Source organism: Rhincodon typus, chromosome 30 (assembly GCF_021869965.1).
Source record: "Rhincodon typus isolate 14 chromosome 30, sRhiTyp1.1, whole genome shotgun sequence".
NCBI classification, from domain to species: domain Eukaryota; kingdom Metazoa; phylum Chordata; class Chondrichthyes; order Orectolobiformes; family Rhincodontidae; genus Rhincodon; species Rhincodon typus.
Window position 1 is genome coordinate 36,139,971 of NC_063361.1, and position 17,509 is coordinate 36,157,479.

Here is a 17,509-nt window from a genome sequence, read left to right on the forward strand (position 1 = left end):
AGACCCTTCATCAGAAAATTTTCTGATGAAGGGTCTAGGCCCGAAACGTCAGCCTTTCTGCTCCTATGATGCTGCTTGGCCTGCTGTGTTCATCCAGCTCTGCACCTTGTTGTCTCGGATTCTCCAGCATCTGCAGTTCCTATTATCTCTGATTCAATGAGCCACTGTGCTGCCCTAAAGAGCATTAGTGAACCTTATTTATTTTAAACCCAACAGAGTAGCTATATGGTTACTATTGCTGATACTTTTTTAAAATTCCCCAGATGCCATGGTGGGATTTGAGCCTGCCTGCCTTTTGGTGACTAGTCCAAGAACCTGATTACTGTCATCGTAGCCTGTTTTGGTTTTATTTTGCCTTCTAACCTTTGAGGACTACAAATCACTTTTCAGACTGGAATAATAGTGCAAAAACAAAAGTAAATCATGAAATTTCAGTTAATTTTAAGTTCAGCTCAAACCATCAGTTGTAAGATCATAAAAAATAGGAGTATGTAATTTGGCTCATTGAACCTGCACTACTAATGGTGCAGGTTCACTTTTCTGCTTGCTCCTGTAACACTTATAGATCACCATTCTGTATCTCAGTCTTGAATATATTCAGTATACCTAGTGTTCACACTTCTGTATAGAAGATAATTTAAAAGACTAATGATTCTACTAGAGATGAAATTCTTCCTCAACTCTGGCATAAATGGGACAGCTCTTATTTTTAAACTATATCCCATAATTCTAGACTTTCCCACAGGAGGAAACACCCTCTCAGCATTCATTATCTCAAGTCCCCTCAGAATTCATTGTTTCAGTAGGGTCAACTCTACTGCTTCTAAACTGCATAATGAGTATATGCCCAACCTGCTTACCATTTCCTAATGAAACAATCTCTTCATTCCTAGAATTAGCCTAGTCAACCTTCTGTGAAATGCTTTAAATGCAAGTAATACTCTCCTTAAGAAGACCAAAACTGTACAAGTCTCTCATGGTAAAACTTACCTACTTTTAAACTTGATTCCCCTTGCAATAAAGGCCAATATGCCATTTCTGTTCCGAATTATTTGACCGATACGTTTTTGTGTATCGTACAAGGACACCCACATCCCACAAACTGCAGCATTCGTGGTCTCAATTTAAATCATATTCTGCTTGTCTACTCTTGTCAAAGTGGGTAGCTTCACACCTCTAGAAATGAACCTGAAAATTTCTTTGCATGACTTCTAATCTTCATAAGCTCTCTTTTAAACTATCATGCTGCTGCAAAGCAGATGAGAGACATGTGCCGCTGCTTCTAGGCCAGGTCTGTCAATATATACATCAATTGGACATTGGCAAGGCAGCTGCTTATGGAACACTGGGATTGGATGTCCTACACAAGAGTTGCTGGCCAATCAGAGGGACAGCAGCTCTTCCACAAAGCAAGACCATGGAGGATGCAGTGACTGCTAACAGAAGAACTCTCAGAGAGCTCCCAGACACTGCCTTTGATTGAGAGACCTTCCAAACCATCCCACCTAGGTGACTGCGCAACAATATACATACCCCTGCAATTCCACCCAAAATAGTGAAAGATCCACTTGGGTCACCACTCGGATCCGCCAGGTTAATCCCATCAATGACAAGCCAAGGCCATTCAGTAGTCCTGGATGCCCATTTGAGGGCCTGAATGGGCGTACAGACAGACAGGTCAACAATAAGCTTTCCCACTCAGAACTAATTCTGGTGGATGTGAGAAGATGGGAAATGTGATTTAAGTATGGCATTACCCTGACTGATTAAATGCCCTTTTGCTTCCAGCTCACAATCTCGAAGCAGAAGTTTCTGCCATGTATATCTCTTTCCTGTACCAGCCATCCTTTGGCTTCTTCAGTTGAAATTTTTTTTTCCTGGCTATTGATAGGTTTTGTGGATTTCCCAAAATTACTCAAGCTCAACTCAGATTGGTGCATTTAGCTGTTGCAAGCTCTTTGGGACTGTCTTCTAGGAATTTTCAACATTTGTAGTCCACTAACACATTTCATTTTTTTTTTACCAGTATGCTTATGATAATAATCCATCAACTCAATTTGCTCCCATCAATATATTCCAGTGTCCTGGGAAGATATTACAAAATGCTGGACTTCTTTCGTTATTATTCATTTCAGGCGTTATCACTCTTTATGAAGAACTGCTGATTGCTGTCCTGATGTTTTGTTCCTGAACTTTAATTTAAAATGTACATTCTATTTCTTTACCCATCTTCAAAATTTCAAGCGAGATCACTTCTCCGATAACTTTCACAATGCAAGAGCCAAATTCCACCGGTCTTCCCTCGCAGCTTAGGCCATTGTCCTTGGGGATCACTTTCTTGACTCTTCTGTGTCAGGTGGAGTAGCCAAGAGATGGGTCCGCTTTTCCTGGTGTATATGCGACATTAAAGATAATTTGCTGATTGTTGCTTAACCCCTGGAACAAAGGTGCCTCTTTTTTTTCGAAATGATGTTCTTCCCACTGTGTCACAAGGGTCTTTTGAGCTTCGTTGTCACAATAACCAATGAACATATGCAGACTAATCTTCACACTGCTTAAAATTTTATTTAAAAATAAGTTTTCTTTATGGTTATTACACTGTTGATTCTTCAGGAAAATATTTTATTGGTAACAGCAAAAGAGTAATCGGGTTTTTAGTGCAGAGATCATACCGCTAAGAGACTGGTAGAGGCAGAGTATTTTATTTGTTCCTCACGGGACAGTAATCCCAGCAGACTGTCTCTGGGCGCTGCATATTCTCTAACGTTAGGTAGTCCTGGCACAACACAACAACTCAGGGCACTGCGGTAGATGCTCATGTCATGGGCATCGTACCATTCATCTGTCTTCTCATCATAACACTCTACGTTGAACGTCGTCGTGAAACCATTGAAACCGCCCACAACAAACAAGAGATCGTCCACCACCTCAATTCCAAAATTACTCCGCGGATTAAACATAGTGGGTAAAGTGCGCCAGGTGTTGGTGAGTGGGCTGTAAGCTTCAGCACTCCGGAGACGGTTGGCCCCATCAAAGCCTCCAACCTATGGGGAAACGGAAAAAACAGCTGTTCACTAGTACGATAACAGTTCACTCTCTTGTATGAGTAATATAAAATGAGTGCGCTGAAAGAGGATGGAATGAGAATAATTAGAATCTGTTTGGGGCACGTCTGGTTCTGAGGTGACCGGTGCAGCATTTAAGATTATGAAGAGATAGAGAAAAGTTCAAAATTTCTGTGTCTTTTCAAAAAGTTCACTTTCTTACCATATTTCTCCGAAACATTTAATAACTCTTTGAAAGGAGAAAGAAAACACATCCACAGTGCTGCCCGTTACAATTTGAGCATAGCTCACAACATTTCACAACTATTTAAATACCTTTTGAAGTTACTCAACCAGATCATCTGTCCTAATAGTATTGTTTCAGGAGAATTCTTCTCTTCAACATAGTGCCATGGGATCTTTTATATTTTAGATAATAAGGGGGCAGATGAGGGGGAACAAGAACAGAAGTTGCTGGAAAAGCTCAGCAGGTCTGGCAGCATCTGTGGAGGAAAAAACAGAGTTAACGTTTCGGGTCCGGTTCTGAGGAAGGGTCACCGAACCTGAAACGTTAACTCTTGTTTTTTCCTTCACAGATGCTGCCAGACCTGCTGAGCTTTTCCAGCAACTTTGTCTCTGTTCCTGATTTACAGCATCCGCAGTTCTTTCGGTTTTTATTCGGCAGATGACGGGTGACTCCCTTCGTTCTTTCATGTGAAAGCTAGCAGTGCTGATAGTACGGCACTCTTGGTGCAGTACTAAAGTTTAGAGAGGATTTGAAGAAAAACGTTTTCTGGAATTTGGAATGCATTGCCTGGGACGGGAGTAAAGGCTGGAAACCTCAATTTTTAAGAAGGATATGGATGAGCACTTACTGTCATAACATTCAAGGCTTTGGACCAAGTACTGAAAAATGTGGGATTGATAGATAGGTTGGCATAGACTTGATGGGCCAAAGGGCCTCTTCTGTGCTGTATGGCTATGACTATATAAAGTATCATTGCTCAAGTGTCTGGAGTGGGGTTTGAACCCACAATCTTCTGATTTGAGTGCTACCTCCTGAGAAAAGGCTGACAGCTGAAAAGTAAGAGGATGCAAGGACAGGAGGAAAGGGCTGGGAAATCTGATTAAACTAGATAGCTGCTCTTGAAGGGCTAGCGGTAGGGTGGGTTTAATGTCCTATGTTGTAATTTCTATTTCTGTGATATGCAAAGATGGGTAGGCAGAGTCAAGATCAATCAAAAAAGATGTGGCTTGTTCAGCTGACGTTGTGTCCACTTGTTATCAGTACTTTTAAAGTGAATCATTGTATTTAGAATTACATGTATTCTTTTTCATTCATTCAGAAGACATGGGCATTGCTGGCTAGGCCAGCATTTATTGCTCATCCGTCATTGGGTTAAGTGTTAACCACATTGCTATGGGTTTGCAGTCAGATATAGATCAGGTTAAGGACAGCAGTTAGCTTCCCTAAAGGACATCAGTGAATCAGATGGGTTACCAGATGGTATTCTGGAATGAACAGTATAAATTGATCAATTGGAAGCATGGATGACTTAGTGATGGTGGGTAATAGTTGAAAAGTACCACGGGTGATTTGGTGATGGGGGAAAAAAGCCATTCAGTTGTGCATGAAAGCATGAATAATGAGGAATATACAGAAGGTTCTGTGCATTTACCCCTTTGGTGTTCTTCATGGTTAGTTGGGCTAAAGGTTCATTCCAGACTGTCGAATTCTGGTTTGGTTAATGCTGATAGCTTATTTTTAAAAATAGCTCTACTCTTCACTAGAAAAAAAAGTCTCTCTCTCTTTCTTGCTCTCTCTCATTCCATCCTGCTGTCCTTGCTGAACTGGTGAACATCTAACGGTGGGGTTTAATAGAATATAGAGAGTTGGCCCTCAGAATTCAACTTAATTCAAATGTTAATTCATGTAGTCTTCACTTGCCATGTCCCCATGCCTGAGAGCAAGATTAGAAATTTGGGGTCAGGGAGCTGTCTCTGTCTCTGGCCACAAGTACATCCATCCCTGCTTCCCTCTTCTGCCTTTGGCTGTTGGTCTTAATCTGTAAACTTCATCCTACATTCCTTCCTTTAAACTACTCTCTTGCCATTGAAACCTTCTCAAACCAGCTTTTTGAACTGTTCTTTAGACAGTTCTTCTGTTAAATTCAGCTTAATGCCCAGGCCATGCCAGAAGTATTTTAGAAAGCACAGTCAGCACTCCTATTGTATCACTACAACATCCAGGTTTTTAGCCTTCATCATGTGTCTTCAATGCTGCCAGTATTTTTTGTTACACCCATCTGCTTGGACGCTAGGGACAAGGAGTGAACATTAGCATCTGTTCTTGAGGAAATTTACAAGACAAGTGTCTGAGGTTCCTTTTGCCTGAAAATTCCTTTACTAAGGAGTGCCTCTGGTGAAATGTGGAGAAGACAGAACAAATTGGATTAAAGAATAAACAAGGCATTTGAATAAGTTTCCAAGTAATTCCACCAATTTTGTTTTTCTAATTAATTTATGTTATTGGAATGTTTATTCTGTATGAAATGCTGCTCACCTATTTATTCTCATGTCCTTGTTCACCTCCCTTTGGTTTCCTGAGACTCTGCAGTGGTATTTGACTGAATGGTGAGGGTGTTTAAACCCAAGATTTACATGACTTGGCAAGAAGGAAACTGAAGGAACTGCTGACTTATCCTCTCTGAAGGCAGTGCTAGAGGCACTGTCTCTTGGACTGAAGTCTGGGTGTACGGAAGTTCCTAGGAGCAAGATGAGGTGGTCTACAACTCAATGTCCTACACTGGCTTTATCCTATTCCCCAGTGTCCACTTCAAACTCCCATTCTCCTCCAATAAATGGCTCCACTTTCTCAACCTCTGCAACTCTATAATGAGTCTCTGGGATGGTGCACATTTCTTTATGTTGCTGATGGCTGTGTCCTCAATCATCTTGCCACTCTAAATCTCGAAATTAGTCTTTCCCCTAGCCACGTTTACGCCACATCAGATGTCTCCTTTAAACCTACTTCATCAAACTAACGTTCCCTCAACTTCTAACAGCGAGCTGAGAAACTCCTTGGGATGTTTTGCAATATTAAAGGTGTTCTATAATTGCAAGCTGTATCACTTACTGCGTATACGCATTCACCATAAGCTATAACGCCAACGCCGCTACGCCTGCTCCTCATGGGTGCTATGGTCGTCCATTGGTTAGTTTCAGGAGTGTAGAATTCGGCTGTGAACAAGCACTCATTACCATTGAATCCTCCGCAAATGTAAACCTGAGGTGAAGAGGAAAGCACAGCTAGATAGCCGTGAGCGGGAAGGATTGTCTTAAAGAGAGATGTGGCACACCAGGCATTGTTTAAACAGGAGATGGTGAAGCTAGATTGAACCTTGGTGTGCCACACTTTTAATTAGAGCTCATCGTTGAAAGCTGAAGGTTAAGGGCACATAGTAAAAACTTTTATAATAATGTAGGGACTCAATGATTTTCATTTAAAAAACAGGGTAGGGAAAACAGAAGAGCTATCTGTATGCAGTAGCATATTTCCATAGAACCCAGGTATAAACCATTAATTATCGTAACTGATATTTATAGTTACTTAAAAATATTGGGGTGATTAAATATGACCAGTAATGATTAAAACTATTTTGTTATAGACCCCACTACAGTCATCCTCAGCATCTGTGCTAATTCCTAGGTGGTTGGCTGTGTCAAGACTTCAGCAGGCTGCAGTTAAATAGTCGAGTTGTGACTATACAGGAGTTCTAATCAGCTCTTTTTTTTTGAGGGGAGGGATCAGTGAATGTTGATACGCCTTTCCCTCAGATCCTTAAATAGGTGAGGGTAGAGTCTCAGGATAGATGCATGCGCTCTGGCAGATGATTCATTCTGGAGCAGATTCTCTGAAATGGGGAATTGTAGAGTTTGTGGAGAGTGGTTGATTGGTATTTTCTCATTCCATTCTATCTTAAGTTCTTGTCCCTTTAGGAGCACCCTTTAGCCGATCTACTCACAGTAAAAGCTGAACTTTAGCTGCAGAAATTTACCTGTTTACTGGAGACTTGTGCATTGATGAAACTTGCAGTACAGAACTACCAGTGGGGGCCAGTTTACTGAGAGAACTTACTGATGGATGAACTCATGGTTATCTCCAATCCTTAACATACTGCATTACTGACAGTGCGTCAGGTGGACAGTTGACATTCCAGTTGATACCCGATGGAAAGAATTCAAACTCTTCAAGTTAATAGAGAAAATAGCTTGATGGGTAACTACTGTAGCAGTCAACCTTGCTGATTAGAAAGCTCCCAAGTATATTCCCCTGCCCCAACCCAGTTCAGTTAACAATGAATTTCCATCCCAAGATTAGGGGGAAAGTATAGCCGGGGTCCATCTCCTAATCTCTCGCTGATTCCTCCTGTTGAAAATTTTTGGAACAAGAGGAAGCCATTCTGCAACCCCCACCATGCTGACCCAAAGACACCCATATGCCGTTCCTAATTCCATCGTAATGCACATGGCTCACAGCTCCACAGCTTATAGTGCTAAAGGTGCAGATCCAGGTAATTTTTGAAAGAGTTTAGGGTCTCTGCCTCCACTACCAACTCAGGCAGTGAATTCCAGACACCCACTACTCTCTGTGTAAAAAATGTTTTCCTCATGTCCCCTCTAATCCTTCTGCAATTTAGCTTGAATCTATGACCCCTAGTTTTTGAATTCTCTGCTAAAGGAAACAGGTTCCTCCTGTCTGTCTCTACCCCTACAATTTTACCTCAATCATGTCACCCCTCAGTTTTCACTTTTCTAGGGAAAACAACAACAACCTCTCACACTAAGATCTCTCACTTCCTCTGCCTCTCTCATTATATTCCCATTTATTGTCTATTCCCATTTATTGTCTATTCCCATTTACTGTTTGACCTCCCTAAATGCATAACCTCACACTTATCAGAGATGAACTCCATCTGCCACTTTCCTACCTACTCCACCAACACATCTGTATCATTTTGGAGCTTACAGCTATCATCTACACTATCCACTGCACAGCCAATTTTTGTGTCATCTGCAAATTCCACCGTTGTTCTCCCCCACCACCACCCTGCAACCAATTCAAGTCCAAATCGTCAACGTATAAAACAAACAGCAGGGGTCCCAACACTGAGCCCTGAGGAACACCACTTGAAACAGCTTTCCATTTGCAAGGGCAGCCATCGACCACGACCCTTTGTTTCCTGTTACTAAGCCAACTTTCAACCCGTTACCCCGTATCCCATGGGTTTTTTTTATTTTGACTAGTCTGCCATGTGAAATCTTGTCAAATCCCTTATTAAAAGTTAGGTTAAGACTGGTCTGTACCTAAATGCAATCTACCACTTGGCTCAGTATTATTTCCATTCCCTTTGTGTGAAGAAGTATTTCCAAACATTACTCCTTGACAGCCCAGTTATGTTCTTAAGCCTTTTGTCCTGGACTCTCCCACTAGAGGGAAGTTTCTCTCTGTCCTTGCTATCAAACTGTTTAATTTTCTTAAACGCCTCAATTCAATCAGTTTAAGTCTCAGAGTGCTAGAAAGCATTGAGCTTAAACTGAGCCCACAGTGATAAAATTTTGGAACTCCCACTTGGATTTCTGGATCTACAATGTGCTCTATTTCTCTGTATTCTGGCTTCACTGAAATGTTATATTGAAGGAGGAAAATTAGCTGGACCAGGGGTGTGGGTAACAGTAGGAGGGTGCGATGACTTAGTTTTTCTTTCAAACAGCCAGAATATACATGATGGGCTGAATGGCTGCCTCTGCTACATCATCACAGGATTGTGTGGTCACTAACTTTAGTCAGACTTTGAAGGTATTTGTTAAGAATTTCTGGTTATTTATTTGAGAATATGTTTTGAATTGGTTGCTGCTTTAATAATTTAATGTCCAGTTTGTCATCTACCATCTATTCTGCATTTATTCCCTTTTCCCTTCTTCTGCAGGCTGTAACTTACATTAAGGCACATCTTACATCGGATATCAAAGTCCCCAACACACCTTGCCCGAGTTCCCATCCTTTAGGTTTGGATCTAGGAAGTGTCAGATGGCTGACATCACAACAGTTTCTAATTTCATTGTCCCACCATATTCTCATGCACACTCACACACACATACTGTAGCAAGTGTCAGGAAGAACCTGGACCAGTATTTCCCTCATTTTCGCAGTCCACTTATGCCAAAATTAATTGTAAAATGACACAGATATCCTGACCAATATCAAACTGAAGATAAGACAAGGTTTGGGACTCTGTAATTATATAAGGCACAGTGTCACACCAGGCACTGCATTTACCACTGAAGGATTTCCAACTTGTGTTTTTAGAAAACTTTTAAAATAAATAAAAATGGATGCTACTGTAGGTTCAGAATGAGAACTGAAGCTTTATTTAAGCAGCAAGTATAGAATTTGGCTTATTGAGGATTCATCTCCGAAGCCCCATTACTGTATTCCTACATTCATTCTATCTACCAGTAAGTACCTAAAGTACCTATTATTCTTGGTACTTACCTTAAATTTCTACTCAACTCTGAGACAACGTTGTGGGGGTGGTGTGGTTGTCCCTGCAGGGCAGGCAGTGCTGGACAGGTTATTTATACTAAAGGCAATGGTGTTACAAACATACGCATTAGGAAAAGTAGGCCATGGAGCCCCTCAAGCCTGATCTGCCATTCAATAAGACCATGACTAATCTGTTTGTATTTTGAATCCCATATTTCCATCTACCTTGGAACCTCTGATTCCCTGCCTAACAAAAATGTATCTACCTTGATCTCAAAAATATTCAATGACTCCATGCCATCACCTTGTGAGGCAGCAATTTCCAAAGTCAACCTCAGCAAGAAAAAGAATTATTTTCTGTGTCCCTGGTTCTAGACTCACTCCCAAGAGGAAACATCCTTTCCAGCCTATCATGTTATTCGATATTTGTTCAACGGTGGGAAAGGTAGAGAATCTCAGCTAAAACTTTTCTAATCCCATCTCTGGAGATGGTTAATATTATATCGGGGAAAGGTTCAGAATGTAGAGCGGGTTTTGGTTGGTTACAGTCCAACACTGTGTTCGTTTTTAGGTAATTTCTGGGTCTGTAGATTGCGACAGGAACAGATATGGCTTTTTGTAGGGTGTGTGTTCTTCCTGTCAGATGTGGGAGATGAGGGAGAATTTGAATGTTTAAAGTTTTTGAGAAGGTTTGTAGCTCAGGTTGTGGATTATGTTGTAGACATGCTTGCTGAGCCGGTGGGTTTGGTTGCAAATATTTTGTCACCCTGCTAGGTAACATCATCAGTGTGCCTCCGGTGAAGCATCGGTGTTCTGTCCCGCTTGTTATTTATATGCCTCAGATGGTCTTCAAAAGAAATGGATACCCGGAAAGCACAATCCGCTGTTACCTCCGAGACAGACCACAACGGGAAGACACAACACGACCAGACTCATTAATCACCCTACTGTACATCAGAGACATTTCAGAGATGACCACAAGACTACTCAGACCCCTAGGTATCAGGGTAGCCCACAAACCAACAACCACCCTATGATAGCTAATGACGAACATAAAGGATCCCATACCCAGAACCAGCAAAACCAGTATAATATACAAAATACCATGCAAGGACTGTTAGAAACATTACATAGGCCAGACTGGAAGAAAACTGACAATACAGATACACGAACACCAACTAACCACCAAGAGACACGATCAATTCTCACTTGTCTCATACACACGGACAAAGAGGGACACAAATTTGACTGGGACAATACATCCATAATTGCACAAGCCAAACAGAGACACGCCAGGGAATTCCTGGAGGCCTGGTATTCTAACCAGAACTCCATCAACAAACACATTGAATTAGACCCTGTGTACAAACCACTGAGAAACAGAGCCAGAAGTGTTACCAAACATCCCAACAAACTGAAGCATATAAATAACAGGCGGGACAGAACACCGACGCTTCACTGGAGGTGCACTGACAATGTTACCGAGCAGGGTGACAAAACGTTTACAACCAAACCAACTGGCTTTGGCGAGCATATCTATAACCTCCAAATTTGAATGCTCCTGGAGACTATGTCTGCAGAAAGTGTGTCTGCTTGTGAATCCTATGGGACCACATGGATCAGTTGGAGTGGCAGCTAGAGGCAATGAGGAGTTTACAAGAGCAAGGCGGTGTGATAGATGGCAGTTTCAGGAAGGTGGATACACTGCAGATACAGTCAGGTAAATGGTTGACTGCCAGGAATGGGCGAGGTAGTCAAGTAGTGCCGGACTCTCCTGTGGCTATTCCCATCTCAAACAGTTATACCATTTTCAATACTGTAGGGGGAATGGCCTCTCAGGGGAGTATAGTACTGACAGCCAAGTTTCTGATAATGTCACCGGCTCAATTGTAATGAGTAGTATATCAGGTTCCAAGCAATTGATTGTAATAGGGGACTCTCTAGTCTGGAGCACAGACAGACATTTATGTGGTCATGAGCGAGATAACAGGATGATGTACTGGCTCCCTGGGGCCAGGGTCAGGGATGTTTCTGAGAGGGTAAAGAATATGCTGAAAGGGGAGAATGACCAGCAGGAGTTTGTTGTGCATGTTGGTACCACTGACGTAGGTAAGGAAACGGATGAAGTTCTGCAGTTAGAATATATGAAACTAGGTAGGAGGTTAAAAAGTAGGTTCTCGAGAGTACTCATCTCTGGACTACTACCAGTGCCAAAAGCTAGTGAGAATAGGAATAGGAGGATAGAGCAGATGAATGTGTCGCAAAGGTTCACATCTTTGTGCCACTGGAATCTCTTCAGGGGTAGAAATGACCTGTATAAGAGGGATGGGTTCCACCTGCATTGGAAGGGGACAAATATCCAATATCAGGGATAGACAGAGCTGGCAGCTTAATGTTGCAGGGTATAGAGGCTATAGGAAGAATAGAAAGGGAGAAAAGAGAGGAGCGGGGAGTGGAGTTTTTGGTTAGGGATAACATTACAGCTGTACTTAGGGAGGATAATCCTGGGAGGGCGGATATTCCTGAGAGATCGTCCATTGAAGTTATGTGGGTGGGACTGAGAAATAAGAAAGAAATGATCACCTTGTTAGATTGTACTATAGGCCCCCACAATAGTCAGCAGGAAATTGAGAAGCAAATACGTAAGGAGATCTCAGATATCTGTAAGAATAATAGGATTGTAATGGTAGGGGATTTTAACTTCCCAAACATAGACTGGGACAGTCATAGTGTTAAGGGCTTGGATAGGGAAGAATAGTTCAGTGTGTGTAAGAATATTTTTCTTATTCAGTATGTGGATGTACCTACTAGAGAAGGAGCAATATTTGACCTTCTGTTGGGAAATAAGGCATAGCAAGTGACTGAGGTATCAGTGGGGGAGCACTTAAGGGCAAGTGATCATAATTCTACTATATTTAAAATAGTTATGAAAGGGATAGACCTGATCAAAAAGTTAAAGTTCTAAATTGGAGTGAGGCCAATTTTGACAGTATTAGACAGGATTGGGGGAGGCTATTGGCAGGTAAAGTGGGAGGCCTTTAAAAATGAGAAAATGAGAGGTCAGAGACAATGTGTTCCTGTTAGTGTGAAGGGCAAGGCTGGTAGATGTAGGGAATGCTGGATAATTAGAGAAATTTAGGCTCTGGTCAAGAGAAAGGAGGCATTTATGAGGTATACACAGCTGGGATCAAGTTAACCCCTTGAAAAGTAGAGGGGCAGTAGGAGTATACTTAACAGGGAAATCAGGAGGGCAAAAAGGGGTCATGAGAAAGCTTTGACAGATGGGGTTAAGGAGAATGCAAAGGGATTCTATAAGTATACATTAAGGACAAATGAGCAGCAAGGGACAGAATAGGGCCCCCGAAAGATCAATGTGGCCAACCATGTGTGGAACCACAGGAGATGGGTGAGGTACTAAACAAATATTTTGTGTCAGTATTTACTGTGGAGAAGGACGTGGAAGTGAGGGAACTTGGAGAAATAAATAGTGATGTCTTGAAAAGAGTTTGTATTCTAGAAGAGGGGTGCTGGCGGTCTTAAAATGCAAAAAGGTACAAGTAAATCCCAGGGACCTGATCAGGATCAAGTTCCCAGAAGTTTGTGAGAAGTTAGAGAAGGGATGGCTGGGCCCCTTGCTGAGATATTTGTAGCATCGACAACTCTGATGAGGTGCCAGAAGACTGGAAGTTGGTTGATTATTTAAGAAAGGTGTAAGAAAAAGCTAGGGAACTATAGACTGATGAGCCTTACTTCAGTGCTGGTTAGTTGTTGGAGGGGATTCTTAGGGACAAGATTTACATGCATTTGGAAAGGCAAGGACTGATTCGGGATTGGCAACATAGCATTGTGCATGGGAAACCGTGTCTCACTAACTTGATTGAGTTTTTGGTAGAGCAAACAAAGAAGATGAATGAAGGAAGAGTGGTAGATGTTGTCTATATGGACTTCAAAGCATTTGACGAGGTTCCAAATGGTAGACTGGTTAGTAAGGTTAGATCACATGGGATCCAGGAGGAGCTAGCCATTTTGATACAAAATTGGCTTGAAGGTAGGAGGCGGAGGGTGGTGGTAGAGGGTTGTTTTTCTGACTAGAGCCCTGTGACCAGCGGTGTGCCACGAGGATCAGTGCTGGGTCCACTGCTTTTTGTCACTTATGTAAATGATTTGAATGTGAATATAGGAGGTATAGTTGTAAGTTTGCAGATGACACCAAAGTAGGTGGTGTAGTGGACAGTGAAGAAGATTATCTCAGAGTATAACGGGATCTTGATCCAATGGACCGAGGAGTGGTAGATGGAGTTTAATTTAAGTAAATGTGCGCATTGCATTTTGGTAAGGCAAACCAGGACAGGACTTATTAGGTTAATGGTAGAGCCCTGGGAGTGTTGCTGAACAAAGAGACCTATGGGTGCAGGTGCATAGTTCCTTGAAAGTGGAGTCAGGGTGGTGAAGAAGGCATTTGGTATGTATGCCTTCATTGGTCAGTGCATTGGGTTTAGGAGTTGGAATGGCATGTTGTGGCTGTGCAGGACATTGGTGAAGCCACTTTTAGAATACTGCGCACAATTCTGGTCACCATTCTTAGGAAGGATATTGTTAAACTTGAGAGGGTGTAGGAAAGATATACAAGGATGTTGCTGGTACTGGAGGGTTTCAGCTATAAGGAGAGGCTGAATAGGCTGGAGCTATTTTTCCCTGGAATCTCAGAGGCTGAGGAGTGACCCTGTAGATGTTTATAAAATCATGACGTGCATGGATAGGTTGAATAGCCAAGGTCTTTTTTCCTAGGGGGTAAGTCCAAAACTAGAGGGCATAAGTTTAAGGGGAAAGATTTGAAAAGAACGTAAGGGTAAATTTTTCACACAGAGGGCGGTGCTTGTATGGAACGAGCTGCTAGAAAAGGTGGTGGAGGTGGGTACAATTAAACATTTAAAAGGCATCTGGATGGGTATATGAATAAAAAGATTTGAGAGGGATATGGGCCAAATTCTGGAAAATGGAACTAGGTCAGATTGGGATGTCCAGGCGGCATGGATGAGTTCGACCAAAGGGTCTGTTTCCATGCTGTATGACTGTTACATATGAAGACTGAACGGGCCATTGAGTATGGCTGCTGCTCAGTTGACAGCTAACTACTGCAGGTATGTTGGCAACATGGGCGCTTGTTTGTAGTGGAATGACTTTAACCCCCACCTTTCATAGAGAAGACTCCCTACAGTGCAGGGAGAGGCAATTCAGCCCATTGAATCTTTGCTGACCCTCTGAAGATCATCCCATCCAATCCCCATAACCCCACATTTAACATGGCCAACCCACCTAACCTGCACATCTTTGGACTGTGAGAGGAAACCGGAGCACCCAGTGGAAACCCACACAGACATGGGGAGAATGTGCAAACTCCACACAGACAGTCGCCTGAGGCTGGAATTGAACCTGAGTCCTTGGTGCTGTGTGGCAGCATTGCTAACCACTAAGCTACCATGCTACCATTTCCTGATGAAAAATCAAAATTATCAGCCTGAAAAATCAGGCAGCAAGTGAATAGGGATAGGTCACAATTGTTGGGAGTACTTTTGGATCATTGTTTCTCTAAATAATCCCTAATATTTGCAGAGTGAAGTCTGGTGATAGGGTCAGGATGTCAGTCATACAAATGACACACTTTGTGGGAACATGGCTATGTGATTTTAATTAATATTATACTGGGGATAATTGTAGCCTTATGCCAGGAATTGAAACAGGAAAAGGGTGACATTCTTGGCTAAATCTCGGATCTGGGTTCACACCCAGCCAAAGGACCAAAGACATCTTAGTTTGTTGAGCCCCAGGCTTGTATGAAATGAGTTTTAGCCATCTCGAACTAATTCCATTGGCCACGAGATTATATCTGGATACGATGATGCATGGATAATGTCAATGACAGTGAAAAACACAGGGAACTGTATCCTGCTTAGCCTGGGTGGGTTTATAAACTGCCAGAATGCCTGAAGAGGGGTGTTTCACTTCTCAGCTCTAATGTTATCATCTGTCTGAGTACAAAACAAAACTGCCATTCATGAAATACAAGCTGAACCTCACCACCTCTGACCTTGTTTATGATTCTTGAGCTGGCAGAGAAGATAAACTGTTTGACTTGAACAGAATGCTATTTTCCCAGTCCATTAGTACCCTAAAAACTTTTGACTCCCGAAAGGGTCTCATTCCATTATGTCAGCTATCCTCAGGTATCGCACCTCAGTGACCATACACAAACCCAGCGAGGATATCTTGGAGAGTGGCACAAAGTGGGCAATATCAAATCGGCTGCTCATTGCATTGTCAATGGAAATAAAGAGGAGATAGCTAAGAGGCAGATGATCCAGTTTTGCAACACCATCTGGAGAAGAAATTTTAGGCCCTGTCCTGGAGAGAGTCAGTGTCTGATATAGACTTCTGTCACCAAGCCATTTTCACATACAAGGACCAGAATCCTGAAACTAGATAATGTTCCCCTGAGATCAGGACAGAATAGGGATGGAATATCCTTCTGATGTGAATGATAGTGAGACCTGGGATATTTCAGGAAAATATCAGATTGTGGCAGGGATGGCCAATTGCAGATGGTTTATGTCCATATTCCTGACTTTCTGCCAATACAGAAGCTGCGGCAGGAACGAAACTTTATCCTGGCAATAATTTATAACCGACTAGGTGGTTAAAAATAATATTCAGCCAACATTGGTAAGTGCTGCAGATTGAAAAGTCATCCACATTGAAGGATATGTGTGATAATGTCCCTACCTCTGGGCTAGAAGTTCAACCCCACCAGCCCCGGTGTTGTGTGCTAGCTTATCCTGACAGGTTGAAGAACAATTTTAGGACCAGGAAAAGGGGCTCACATGCCACATTAGTAGTGTCCCTACCTTTGAGTCGGAAGGTCCAGGTTCTGTGGCAGGACCTGTGCCAAAAATGTGTCAATTCAGGGTTGATTCAGCATCCAGTGCAGGAGGCCACTCAGTCCATTGTGACTATGCTGGCCCTTTCAAATCACTGTTTAGTTGACTCCCCACATATAGGACTTTGGTTTTGAAGGTGGGTCATTGGACGTGAAACGTTAACTCTAATTCTCTGTCCACAGATGCTGCCAGACCTGCAGAGTTTCTCCAGCAATCTCCGTTTTAGTTTCAGATTTTGGTTATTTTGCAGAACGGTAGTAGTGTCCTTACCTCTGGGCCAGGAGAGGCCCGGGTTCAGGTCCTATCTGCTCCAGAGGTGTGTCACAACAGGCTGAATTAAAAAGAATATATAAACTGGGAGGGACAATGTATTTTGACCCATTCCCTGGTGCTGCCCAAGACCCTGAAACCAGAGGCTCCCAGGTTTGAGCTATGTCATCGAACAAGCAGCACCTTGGTATTCATTGGGTGGGAATGTAACGGAGGGCCCTTTCCTTTTCTGTGCCCCAGGCGGTGTGAGCTGTCCCGCAGCCCTCAGCACCCCCACTCACCGCATCGTCATCCCGGGCTCCTAGCCCCATTCCCATCTGCCAGCTCCATCCCTGCACCCATCCCCCACTCCCATCTCCAGTCCCATCCCTGGCCCTCAACCCTATGTGCATCCCCATCCACCAGTCCCATCCTTATCCCCAGCCCGAGCCATTAGCCACATCTCTGCCCACATTGCCATCATCATTCCTGCCCCAACACCCTCTATGCCCCCCGACCCTCATCCCAGCCCCAACTGCAACCCCATCCCAAACCCCTTATCCCCATCCCCATCCCGTCCCTGTCCCCATGCCCATCTCCAATCCCAGCCCCATCTCCATGTTCCCAGCGGTTCCCTATCCCCCTGGGTGCCCCCCCCACCCCAACCCTAGCGGTTCCCTGTCCCCCGGCACCCCCCAACCCCAGCGGTTCCCTGGCCCCCCCGCCAACCCCAG

At 43.0% G+C, this 17,509-nt stretch overlaps 3 protein-coding genes across 3 annotated transcripts in view; 2 read left to right on the top strand and 1 right to left on the bottom strand.

The window, feature by feature from the left end:
- Nucleotides 1-17,509, top strand: part of LOC109923652 (endoplasmic reticulum protein SC65-like) — a 149,748-nt gene that overhangs the window by 32,155 nt on the left and 100,084 nt on the right. The gene's annotated exons all lie outside the window — the stretch shown is intronic.
- LOC109926648 (cytosolic 5'-nucleotidase 3-like) overlaps nt 1-17,509 on the top strand; it is a 60,500-nt gene that overhangs the window by 10,576 nt on the left and 32,415 nt on the right. The gene's annotated exons all lie outside the window — the stretch shown is intronic.
- LOC109926318 (kelch-like protein 10) overlaps nt 2,667-17,509 on the bottom strand; it is a 21,749-nt gene continuing 6,906 nt past the window's right edge. The window contains exons 4-5 of the mRNA XM_048614578.1: nt 6,181-6,330; nt 2,667-3,044 (exon numbers count right to left, since the gene is read on the bottom strand). Of these exons, the coding sequence (XP_048470535.1) occupies nt 2,667-3,044; nt 6,181-6,330 (528 nt within the window). The remainder of the gene's footprint in view (nt 3,045-6,180; nt 6,331-17,509) is intronic.